This window comes from Sinocyclocheilus grahami, unplaced genomic scaffold (assembly GCF_001515645.1).
Source record: "Sinocyclocheilus grahami isolate Dianchi unplaced genomic scaffold, SAMN03320097.WGS_v1.1 scaffold1170.1, whole genome shotgun sequence".
Lineage (NCBI taxonomy): Eukaryota > Metazoa > Chordata > Actinopteri > Cypriniformes > Cyprinidae > Sinocyclocheilus > Sinocyclocheilus grahami.
The window spans coordinates 235,581-249,156 of record NW_015506349.1 but is presented as its reverse complement, the minus strand read 5'-3'; the positions used below and the strand labels follow the sequence as shown (position 1 = coordinate 249,156).

At 37.3% G+C, this 13,576-nt stretch overlaps 1 protein-coding gene across 1 annotated transcript in view; it reads left to right on the top strand.

The window, feature by feature from the left end:
* The window catches only part of LOC107567569 (autophagy-related protein 16-2-like), a 30,404-nt gene that overhangs the window by 12,745 nt on the left and 4,083 nt on the right, over nt 1–13,576 (top strand). Inside the window, exons 10-14 of the mRNA XM_016253259.1 lie at nt 1,913–1,975; nt 2,181–2,296; nt 5,579–5,752; nt 7,676–7,723; nt 10,982–11,083. Of these exons, the coding sequence (XP_016108745.1) occupies nt 1,913–1,975; nt 2,181–2,296; nt 5,579–5,752; nt 7,676–7,723; nt 10,982–11,083 (503 nt within the window). The remainder of the gene's footprint in view (nt 1–1,912; nt 1,976–2,180; nt 2,297–5,578; nt 5,753–7,675; nt 7,724–10,981; nt 11,084–13,576) is intronic.

Below are 13,576 nucleotides of genomic sequence, written 5' to 3'. Positions count from 1 at the left end.
ACACAGATCTGTGCATCAGATTGCTTCAAATTCGCTCATTAGGACCTGTTGTTGTGATTAATGCCTGCATTTATGTGCACAACAGATGCTTCTGAGATTGGTTGCAATGCTTGTACAACTGCTACAAAAAAACATATGAATAAAACTTTGATTCAATAAGAGTATACCCAAATTAAATACTGTAAATAACTATTTCAATAATGTTTTGATGAATTCCAGTTTACTCACGAACTATTTAGTGCTGGTTTAACTGAATTATGAGTGGTTGTTGTTGCTCTTTATTGGACTTTAGTTCAGGGATTGTTGATTCCAAGGACCCCAAAAATATGATGATACCCTTCCTAAAATATAAGAGCAGCTATATTTTCATGTATACTCATTATAATGTGCCTTAAAAATAGTATGTGTGCTATAATGTGCACATGTGTGCAGTAGCGAGGTGAAACTTCATAGAAAGGTACAACCCCAATTCCAGAAAAGTTGGGACGTTTTGTGAAATGCCATAAAATCAAGAATATGTTATTTCTTCATTCTCTTTAACCTTTATTTAATTGACTAAAGTACAAAGACAAATTTCCAATGTTTTCACTGGCCAACTTAATTTTTATTTTGTAAATATAAACAAATTTTGATTTTGATGACTGCAACACACTCCAAAAAAGTTGGGAAACCACGCTGTTGCAGCACGTGCAGGATGAGACCTGGCATTGTCTTGATCTAATAACCATGGACTTCCCTTGAAAGACGTCATCTTGATGGCAGTATATGTCTCTGTACAATTCCAATATATGCCTCCATGTCAATGGTACCTTTGCACATATTCCAGTCACCAATGCTGTTTGCTCTGCTGCACCCCCATACCACGAGAGACATTTGCTTTTGCATCTGTCGCTGGTGAAAGTCTGGATGGTCCCTTTGGTCTTTGGGACTGAGAACTCGACGTCCATTTTACATCAAAAATACAATTAAGTTTTACATACAAAATACATTTAAGTTGGTCAGTGAAAACTTTTATTTGTACTTTTGTTAATTAAATAAATGTTAAAGACAATGAACAAATCACAGATTCTTGTTTTTATTGCATTTTGCAAAACGCCCCCGAACCTTTCTGGAATTGGGGTTGTAGGATAAATGTTGCTACAAGGTAAAAAAAAAAAAAGGAGCAGATCTAGACAGGTGGTGCTGGGGAGGAGGAGGGCTAAAGAAGATTCTCATGGCATGCAGTAATGAGCTGTACCTGGTTGGGACGGGAATTACATAGATAGGAACCGTTACCAAAACGTGACGTGTAAACTCTGCTGATCACTGATTGGCCGGAGAGAATCGTCACTACCTGCGTCACTGAACTTGTGACACAAACACAACAGAACCGCTAGATTTAAATCAGCACAGCCAGCGAAGGATCGAACACAACTGTTTTGAACGAGCGCACCTTTTTTAACAACCAAAAAGTGGCTGTTTCGTTGTCTGTTGAGGAAGTACAGACGTCCTCTCGTCGATAGCAGAGGAGCGGATCCAGCGAGAGCTTGATGGGGCGACGTGGAATGAAAACGTTTTTCAGGAGTCGCGGCAGTATAGGCGGTGCAACTAATGACATGTGAATAATCCCACCCACTCTAAAGCAATACTAAACTGCAGTGGAAATGCAAACCGAGCCGTGCCGTGCCGTACTGAGCCGAGTCGTACCACGCAGTGGAAAAGCACCATTAGATGATCTGAAGAACATTCCAAATGACTCCACTGAGTCATTGCTAATTAGCACGTACCAATGAGCTGTCCATAAGAGCCCTCGGCCACTGAAGGATCTTTACAAGTAATATAAGGAGACTGTTCCTGTAAGGCTGTTGAGTTGATTATGCTGTGGTTACTGCTCTAATGCATTGTGGGATGTGTCACTGTGCTTTTCCATCAGGGCACTCGGATTTTAGCTGCGTCATATGACAAGTCTGCTCTATTTTGGAGGCTAGAGGACAGCGTTCTGATCTGAAGAACATTCCAAATGACTCCACTGAGTCATTGCTAATTAGCACGTACCAATGAGCTGTCCATAAGAGCCCTCAGCCACTGAAGGATCTTTACAAGTAATATAAGGAGACTGTTCCTGTAAGGCTGTTGAGTTGATTATGCTGTGGTTACTGCTCTAATGCATTGTGGGATGTGTCACTGTGCTTTTCCATCAGGGCACTCGGATTTTAGCTGCGTCATATGACAAGTCTGCTCTATTTTGGAGGCTAGAGGACAGCGTTCCCAAGGTAACAGAGCTTACCTCTCGCCCATCCAAACCACCCGTGCGCTAGTCTGTCTCTCTGAATCACTCTAGAGATCATCAGATGAGACAGACCAGTATGAACCATGTTAAATATGTTTATTCCTGTGCCTGCTTAGATTGCATTGTGTTTTACTTGACAGTGAGGCATGGGAGAGTTTTATAGGGCAGAATCAGCTTAACACATAATTTTTGAGGCAAACAGGACGGATATGGGTCATTCTTACTATGCGGTAGTTTTATGGCCCATCATATTTGTCTTAATATATTGGATAAAATCTCACAATTTTGAACGATGAAAATCACATTAGGAAACGTAACAATTAAGTGAACATGGGTGAATTTTTAAAAAGGCATCTGCAATCATGATACTTTTATAGAAATACTTGAATTAGAACTAAGCATTTACATTTTTTATAAGGTACAAAGTTCAAAAGGTTTGGCATAACAGGAATGACCCATATATCATATAAAAATGTGTCTGAAAATGTACTAGCGTGACAGAAAGGGAGGACAATAAAGAGGACAGAAAAAAGCAAACACGAAGAATAATGTTTTAATTTTCATTCATTTTAAGAAATTGTCATAAACATGTCACAGAACGAGCATATCCTTCAGTAAAATGCTCATGCTTATTAAGTATCCAGATAAAAAGACACAGTTGCTCCGCTCAAAACCAATTTGTCAAGCTGAATATGAGAGGAGACTAAGACACAATTGAACATTGAATATTTCATCCCTATGTGCGAGTGTGTGTGTGTGTGTGTGTGTGTGTGTGTGTGTGTGAGTGAGAGAGAGAGAGAGAGAGCAGGAGAGACAGAGAGAGAAAGTAAATGTTTGGATGAATTTCTTAGAAATTATGTCTGGGTCACATTTTACCCCCGAATCTAAAGAATATATATATACTACCATTCAAAAGAGTGGGGTCAGTAGTTTTTTTGTTGTTGAGATTGTAATACTTTATATTAATACTGTTCTTGACAGGTTTCGAGAGATTCAGCCTCTCATTAAAAGTATGTCTATTGTTTTTCTAGCTTACATTGACGGGTCATTCTCGTAAAGTGACAGCAGCCAGATTTAAATACAGTCAGAGGCAGGTGGTGACGGGCAGTGCGGACAGGACTGTGAAGATATGGGACCTCAAAAAATAAATGATCTAGTTTTCATGCCATTTGGGCAAGTTTTATGTCAGTTAAAGGTCATGAAAAAAATTTAATCAAAGTTGGCAAACCATGCTCCACAGATAATTAAGCAGTTTTCACTTCACAATTCTCATATATTTTGTATAATACAGTATTTTCATATACAGAAAAAATTATTTATATGTAAATATATAAATATAGGTGCATCTCAATAAATTAGAATGTCGTGGAAAAGTTCATTTATTTCAGTAATTCAACTCAAATTGTGAAACTCGTGTATTAAATAAATTCAATGCACACAGACTGAAGTAGTTTAAGTCTTTGGTTCTTTTAATTGTGATGATTTTGGCTCACATTTTGCACCTGTATATCCATAAATGAAAATAAGGTTATAAAAGGGTCGCAATGCAAATAATTTAAATTACCCTAAAATTTATTTGTGATTTTGGGGAAAAAGTAACACTGACCTGTTATTGACCTTTAAAGATGAACAAAATGGCTTGAAGAGAGAAAAAGTTTTATGAAAAAAATCTATATTGATAAAATAAAAATAATAAAGGCAGTAAAAAAAAAAAAAACGTTGGCATCAACCAATGTTTAGATTATCCATTACAAGTAATTACTCTTAAATATTCAGATTAATTTTAGGAATATTAATTTGGATTAATAAAGGAAGTTGCACCATGTCCTTACCAGCCGCAACTGCCTTTCACTTGCATCCTGCTGGATAGTTCATATTGAAATCTCACTGGTCTGAAATCCCATTCCAGATAGCAGTAAAAACGGTCTTTTCTGAATGACTGTGATTGTGTCGTGCAGTCTCAGATTTCATCAAAAATATCTTAAATTGTGTTTCCGAAGATCTTACGGGTTTAGAACAACACGAGGGTGAGTAATTAATGACAGAATTTTCTTTTTTGAGTGAACTATCCCTTTAAGCTACTATCTATTAGAACTATTATTGAACATAAAATGAACAGCATGAAAAGTAGGTAGTTTTAAACACATCAAATGCCTTCACAAGTTTCTTTAATGGGTTCTGTAATTACATCCTGTAATTAATTAACATTTAAATTTGTAATCATAAATATATTCTTCATATTGAATCTCCAAATTATTCTAGAAACAACATAAGGGGCTTTTCGCACCTTTTTTTTCTCACACTTTTTATTGTTCCTATAACTATTAGTGGAATTACCCACTTTTTGGCCCGTTCGCACCACAGGAACTGGGAATGATTGTAGTTCTAAGAATGCCTTTTGGGGGAACTAAATGAGCTCCTACATCAGAGTAGGGTCTAACCCTGTGGAATAGGAACTAGCAGTGATGCAAGTGTACGCTGATTGGTCGAACACATGGCATATGCCACTGGCACTCTCATTTTTAAAAAGCTGTGTAAATGAAGTTTACATATACTTACTCCATGAACATGGAAAACGGCGATAGATGGACTGATGCCAAAGCTCAGGCACTTTTCCGTCCTCCATTCTCCAGTTGTTGACATTGTTGAATGCCGCTCTTAAATGACGTTTGCTGTCAGCCGGCTTGCATCACCTCAAAGTTCATTCTGGCAGTTGTGAATGCAACCAGGAAAATGGCCCTAAGGGAAAATTTTGTTCTTGGGGTGGCTACTTCCTATAACTACTCGCTGCAAAAGCCCCTATAAAGACAGTAATTTAAATATATCATATTTTAAATAATTGTTTAATGGCATATTTTAACTAAATACTATAAAGGCCAGTATCACCTACACCAATACAAATACTGATGCGTCCTTTAAATAGATTACTTTACTTTAAAATGAGTCATTACAGCTATTCAGCATTACAGTATAATTGAGAGTCAGGCTTAAACTGCAAATTATCCGATTTTTTTTTTATTTGTCATTTATTAACAATTACAGAACATAAAAAATATTATAACACCTTTTAATGAAAAGTGAAAATACAATCCTTCAGGAATAATAAAAAAGGCTTGCTGTGTTCATTGGAATTAATTATCACATTAAACAGCAAATATTAATTGCAGAAATGAATGTGATATTATTCCTAGCCCTAAAAATAAATAAAAGCAATAAAATAAACAGTAAAAAAAAAAAAAGTCATGTTTACCTGATAGCTGTTTTAGTGCTCAGTTACACTAATATGAAGGCAAAATGAAGTTTGATTAGTCAATCCATGTGTGTATTCCGTAGGGCAGGGAACTGCACACAGGAAGTGCCTCTTCAGGGCAGAGTGACCTCACTGGACCTCTGCCCCAACCACAGGCAGCTGCTCAGCTGCTCCAGAGATGACATTCTGCAGCTGGTTGACCTGAGAAAGAGTAACGACAGGGTGGCCTTCAGGTAGAAACAAACACACCGACGGGGTTAGGCACAGGTAGCAGGGTATTTTTAACAGCGTAATACACAGAAACAGATTTTATGCAGGGTTAAAAATTAACACTTGCTGAGCAATACATAGAGTAAAACCTGCCAAGCAATTAAAAACCCTGCCATCTGGCCAGTAAGTTAATTAGGAATGGCAACAGACATGTTTTAATTCAAAATCTAAGAACAATCAGTGATGAAGAGTTCCTGTAGTTGAGCGAGTTGAGCATGGCACTGCCGAGTCAGCATAGCAGGGTGGGTGATGTATATATTGCCCTTAATCTATAATATGATATGATAAGGAGTGATCCTCAAAACTGATTAAATAAACATCTACTCAAAATGTTTCATAAATGTATATAAATACTCCTTTATGTTGATTCTGCATTAATATGGGAAGGCAGCGTGTAAACATGTGATAACAATGATCAGTATATTTAACAAAGGTATATAAACTACATATTTACATATGTGTGTGTGTGTATATATACACTACCGGTCAATAGTTTGGGATCAGTAAGACTTATGTTTTTTAAAGAAGTCTCTTATGCTCATCAAGGCTGCATTTATTTGATCAAAAATACAGAAAAAAAAACGTAATCTTGCAAAATGTTATTACAATATAAAATAATGGTTTCTATTTGAATATCCTTTAAAATATAATTTATTTCTGTGATGCAAAGCTGAATTTTCATCAGCCATTACTCCAGTATAAAGTGTCACATGATCCTTCAGAAATCATTCTAATATGCTGATTTATTATTAGAATTATCAATGTTGGTAACAGTTGTGCTGCCAAATATTTTTTGGGAAACTGCGATAATTTTTCAGGATTCTTTGATAAATAAAAAGTTATAAAGAACAGCATTTATTCAAAATATAAATCGTTTCTAACAATATAAATATTGGCTATCACTTCTTAACAATTTAACACATCCTTGCTGAATACAAATTTTAATTTCTTTCAAAAAAAAAGAACAAAATATTACGCAGCACAACAGTTTGCAGCACTGATAATAAATCTGAAGATCATGTGACACTGAAGACTGGTGTAATGATGCTGAAAATTCAGCTTTGCATCTCTGAAATAAATTACATTTAATGTATATTCAAATAGAAAAACGTTATTTTACATCATAATATTATTTCACAGTATTAGATTTTTTCCTGTATTTTTGATCAAATAAATGCAGCCTTGATGAGCATAAGAAACTCCTGTAAAAAAACATAAAAAATCGTTCTGATCCCAAACTTTTGACCGGTAGTATGTATATATATATCAAGTTACCCTTGTTGTGCTAAAGAAAATTCAGATCTCTCCTAATTTTCCTTTGCTTCTGTAGAGCAAACCAGTGTCACTCACCCTTATCCACTTTACCACCACAGATGGACATTGCCCCGGGGCCTGATGGTCGTTTTGGCTTTACTATAGTGGGAGACAGTCCCCTGCTGGTGGAGGACTGCACGCTCAAGTGCATATACTGTATGTTATATACACATGGCAGGTGACAGATGATAGAGGCAATTTTCTAAATACAGACACAGCTTTGTTATGATATACAATGAATTTTTTTCTTTTTAAATTATGGACTGAGAAATTACAGACTGATTGAAAGCCACTGCAAAGACTTTGGAATAAGCTCACAATGTCTATTAAAGTCCCAAGAGACAAAGAAATCAATTTGTTATTTAAACCATCAATCATGCATATTCGATACCCCGACACCAATGACAGAGCGGCTCCCTTATCCTTTGTTTTAAAGCAAGTCAAATGCAATAACAGGGAAACTTGTTATATAGACAGAATGTTTATATCAAACTGTATGAGCACTCTGATTAGTTTTGTTGTTCCTTTTACAGAAGACTCAATAATTTCTCTCTTTTTCTTGGCTGTTTCAGAGCGGAGGGCTTCAAATGTGGAAGTGACAGCACCAAGGCCATTTTCAGGTGAGTGAAACCAAACAGGACGCTACGTGCCATCGTTAGCCATCCATCAATGCTGAGTGCAGACCACTGTCTGTGCTAGGTCTCGTTCGAGATGGCATGTGGTGTGATGCTTACAACCCCAGAAACGTACTGCTGTACTGTGCTTCTGGCATCTACAGCAACCCTGATTTGCAGTCTTGACTTTTTTTCTTAGTCTTTGGAGAGGTCATGTGGATTTACTCGTAGGTGGAAAATCCAATTCTGCTAGCGTAATGAACAGAGAAGGGCTCTGACCCCCCGAGTAAAGATGGCTGGCGAGATGGATTTCATTTGTTACTCTTGTCACTTTCTAGTTTCAGCAGGAGTCACGTCTCATTTTCTGGATTCTGGATTCATCTGGCCGTGCAGTTGCATAATATTTTTGGGTCAATCTCACAAAACTTGTGCAGGTCATATTTCACCTCAAAAGAAAAAAAGGAAAGGTTTTACAAGATTATCTTAATAAATTATTAAATAAATAAACCTATGTTTTAGAATAATTGTATTGTGTGACATTATTTTCATTCAATTAAAGTACACTCATCATCTACCAAATAATTACTAGATTTTTAAAATTCAATTTAAATTTACTTATTTATTATAGTATATTATTTATTTACACTACTGTTCAAAAGTTTGCTGTCAGCACGATTTTTGAATGTTTTTGAAAGAAGACTTTTATGCTCACCAAGACGGCATTTATTTGAACCAAAAATTAATTTAAACAGTAATACTGTGAATTAAAAAAAAAAATTTTTTTGGTATAAAATATTTAAAAATGTCATTAATTCCATTTATTTATTCATCATCATTACTCCAGCCTTCAACGTCACATGATCCTTCAGAAATCATTCTAATATGCTGATTTGATGCTCAAGTAATATTTCTGATTATTATCAATGTTAAAAACAGTTGTGCTGCTTAATGTTTTTGTGGAGATCATGGATTCTTCATCATGGAAATATCAAAAGAACACCATTTATTTGAAATCTAAATTATTATTTTTTTAAGATTATAAATGTCTTTACTGTCATTTGGATTTTAAATGTAATTTCTGAATAAAAGTATCAATTTATTTAAAAACAAAAAACTTTAATAAACTTAACTACCTTACTAACTATTAATTTATTTAAAATTTATTCAGGGAAAACTCTTCGTTAATAATGAAGATGTGATCCCTATTTTAAAGGGGTCATATGATGTCGCTAAAAAGAACATTATTTTGTGTATTTGGTGTAATGAAATGTGTTTATGAGGTTTAAGGTTCAAAAAACACATTATTTTCCACATACTGTACATTATTGTTTCTCCTCTGTGCCCCGCCTTTCTGAAACGCGTCGATTTTTACAAAGCTCATCATTCTGAAAAGCGAGGTGTGCTGTGATTGGCCAGCTATCCAGTGTGTTGTGATTGGCCGAATACCTCAAGCGTGTGACGGAAATGTTACGCCCCTCACCATACTGTGATGCCGTGTCAGGCCGGAGCGATGATTCAAAAACATGAAAACCCGTTATAAACGAGGCATTGAAGACATAATTGGGGATTATAATGACTTATACTGTCTTTTTACGCGTTGCGTTGCATCGCATCGCGCCGCGTAAACATAAAACCATGTCTGCATTTGTGATCGGAGAAATGACAAACAACAAGCGCTACTCTACACTGCCCAAAAAACTCGCTTTAAATAAATAAAATATAAAAACTCTTTAAATATAAAAAACGTACGTACAGTCTGTGAGTCAGAACAGCCGGCATTGTAGTCTACTCTTCCAGGATCAGGAAACAGTCCTCCATAAAATGTGCTGCACACATCTGAATATTTGAACATTTCTGACACATCTGAATATTTGGGTTGAAGTGTCTTAACCACTGATTTCTAGTCGTGTCCATTTTTGGAAGACCAAACAAATTAGTTTTGCTTTCACAACGAAACAGCGTCACACACGGCGGCCTTGAGTGAGCTGCGGCGGCGGCGGCCTAGAGTGAGCAGAGGCGGCGGGCTTGAGAACAGCGCGGCCGGCGGATTCAACAAAGGAGCGTCCGGAGGGCTTGCGGCAAGCACATGTGACGACCCCGGGCTGGACTCCGCTTCACGGTGAAAGCTGATCCGGCGATCCTCATATGACCCCTTTAAAGTATTATCAAATTCTTTACATATATAAAATAAAATATATTGGAAGTTTATTGAAAGAGTTTATTGAGAGTGTAGAGAGACTGGATTTCATTGCGCTGCTTAATGACTGGACAGTTTCTGTTTCCATCTCCATGGCAACAGCAACTTCTCTGGTTGCTGATTCTGTCTTCTTAATTATGGCTAGTGTAGTTCTTCATTTATGAAAACGTGAAATCACACTAGCATTTGGCTCCTCCAGAAATTTCACAGTAATTTTCTTTATTGAAAATATGATTCTTATTTTGCTCTTTAGACTCGATATCATTGCCACATTTGTTTGTTGAGTATGAATTTACAGAAGAGGCTTATATAACAGCGTACGATGCTGTATTAAAGATGCTTTCAATTTCTAGCCTAAAAATGGAGAGCTTTACTCCAGATGTATTTTCAATAATCCTAGAGCCATGCAGACTCTATATCCTTATGCGCAGTCTGACCCTGCAATTTTCTCGGCATTGTTAGAAAGTAAATGCAACACGCTCCATATGATGTGAGATGAGAAACGAGTCTTTTTAGCACCTCCCTGCATAGGCATATACAGTTTCCATGGAGACAGCGAGGCCAGAACGCACTGTGGATTTTTTCACAAATGGATCTGGCACGAGCACTTGAAAGGGGAGAGAGAGTCACAAGCAGGAACCTAGTGCTCTTCTAAGACGGCATGCTCAACAGATTTGAAACGCTCTACGTTGGTTTCAGCTCTGACTCATAGGCGCCGTCCACCATCTTATTTCTTTCTTTTGTCATTGTGCGTGTGGCATTGCGATCACACACTCTGTGGTATACATTTGATGCCACATCTAATTTGTCCAAAATAAGGTCTTCGAAGGCAGCATAATTTCAGTATGAAATAAAAAAGCTACTCTTCCTTAAAATGCAGTCTTGTTCACTTGGTTTAGGAACAGACTGAACAGATATGGCTTGTATAGGTCCCTGACATTTCAGTGCGTTTTAGATAAGATCACTTGCCCGAGGGATCTATACGGCAAGAGAGAATCAGTTCCACAGAGTAATGTGTTTCGGTCTGTAGTCATCAGTCACAATAGTCGTTTTTCTCTCTCTTTCAGTCCGGATGGCAGCTTCCTGGCAGCTGGCTCTGCAGACGGTGCCATCTACATATGGAATGTGAACACAGGAAACTTGGAAAAACGGCTTCCTGGCATGCACAGGTAACTCAGGGATGGGCCACCATGGACAACCAATCAGGGGTGCATTTCCTAAAAGTATTGATTGCAAACTACGATTTCAGGTTTTGTCATTACCAACATAGTTCAATGATTCAGTGTTTTCCAAAACCATAGTTCCAACGAACATTGTGTTTGAACTACAACAGTTTCTTGTGGACTAGCCAACATGCAGTACAACCTATATACAGTATGTCGTTCCACATTTTCACTCTACATCTTTTACTTTGTAAAAACAATGAAAGCACCATCTCTGAAGAGTGCACAAAATGTGCTCTAGAGCTCTGGCGGAACGTAATACGGAACCTGCAATCGAATCAAGTATCTGAAAATGAAGTCAACTAATGGTGAAATCTGTCCTTAGATGGCATGTTCAATATTTACAGCAATAATCTGACATTAATTCGAACTCAAACCAAATGTATACTCCACCACCATTGTGATGTCATTTACTACAGTGCTATATTGTTGAACCAGTGTGGAATTGAATGACAGTTGTGCAACAAAGTTACTATGGTTTCGGGAAAGAGTCGTGACAAGCTAGTTAATTTCTCTAATGATTCGTTGTATCATGCAGTGACAGTTTAGTAAAGCTTAATGGATAAAATGTTGGGTGGGCATGGCAACAAGACTTCTCCGTTCATTGATTTGATTGGCTATTTGGGTTGACAAACCTATTGTAATCAACCCTCTACATTGCGAGTAAATCACTCGCATATGCGACTAAATCTTCACTCTGGGCAACTACATGATGTCTAAAATTAGCCAATGGCTAATAAATTCTCAGATTTTACTCGCCAGTGTGAGAGTTAGAGGCTAAGTATAAGTTTAGCACTAGGGGTGCAACGGTTCTCGGTAAAAAATCGAACCGTACCATTCTCCACACATGGTTCGGCATACACTAGGACCGCGGTTCAACTTAAATCTGACAATGCATCTGTAATATGGTTTGTTAAGTGTTCGGCTAATGCATGTTTCTGTTGATGGATACAAATTCTGGCTTCCCAATATATTACAACAAGAGTGATGAGAGAAACAAAAACAATACGTGGACAAACCAGTCACTCTTTAATCAATGCGAGTGCTTTATGCTGGAATAACTGTCATTTATGCCGTCATCATGTGTTGATAGCACAGGTGAGACCTGAACAGCACACGTTGCTATCTGTGTTTAAACTAAACTCATTTAAGCCTTGCCAGTTTAAATATTAAAGAGCCAGAAGACGTGAACTCGCGCGCGCAGTGAGAAGATCTGTGTGTACGCCTGAACCCGCATCTCAGAACGCGCACAAATATTAAGCTCTCTGTGAAGTATTGTTTGAATGGACAAAATCACACAAAAATTGTCAAAATGCCTGTCTAGGTGAGTATCCTTGCAGACATAGCCGGCTGAATGTACTGTATCAGTGCACTGGATCAGTGCATTCTCTTAAAGTGACAGCACGTTCTTAATGTTAATCAAACAGCAACAACACGGAAATCACTCACTGCTCTTGATTGAATAACTTTTGTAACTTTAATAAGGATTAAACTTTAATTTATACAGTCAAATATGCAATGTTATTTTACATTTGATTTATTCAATTTCTGTACCTAAAAACTATGTTAGACCTACCTAAAAAAACTGAAAAGCACTGTTTATTTTATTTGTATCTTTTTTCACTCTTTATGTATTTGTGTTGTTGCTTGTAGTTAGATTATTTGTTCTTATTTTCTTTATTTTTATTTGACAATATAGTTTTTTCCCTAAACATAGCACATACCGAACCGTACCGAAACCGTGACTCTAAAACCGCGATACAAACTGAACTGTGAGTAAGTTGAACCGTTGCACCCCTATTTAGCACAGATATATTTTCACTCGCCGAACTCTGACTGAGCGCTTTAGAGTTTTATTCTCTTTCAAGCGATCTGTGCTATTTTTTCAGTTCATCTGAATGGATGTGCAGCGCACCTGTATTTGACGTACCGTAAACTCTAGTGTAAAGACGCACGACTCGCCGTCGCTTTGTCTCACACACACACAAAGAGAGAGACAGAGCGAGAGAGTCTTACATAACATGTAGAATAAACGCACTACATGTAAACGATATACTTCGTTGTATTTTCCTGTCAAAATAACAGCGTTCCTTTGGAATTCTTCAGCTTTTAAGAACTGCCGGGTTCTCCGGTAGTGGGCGGAACTAATGCGCAAAGGACAATCTCATTGGCTGGCAATCTCATTATCATCCCTGTGTTGATTTCAGCAAATCCATTCGAGTGAACACAGGCAACGTGATTAATATTCATGAACTCAACAGCTCATTGATCCTTAGTGCGTTTTATATTGTTATTAGTAGAATTCATTGTAGTATTGCTATCTTATCAGTATCATTACAGTGGGGCAAAAAAGTATTTAGTCAGCCACCAATTGTGCAATCCAGAAGGGAGCGACCGCAGCAATGCAACGCTGTTTGATAACCGGCCGCCAGCAGAAGA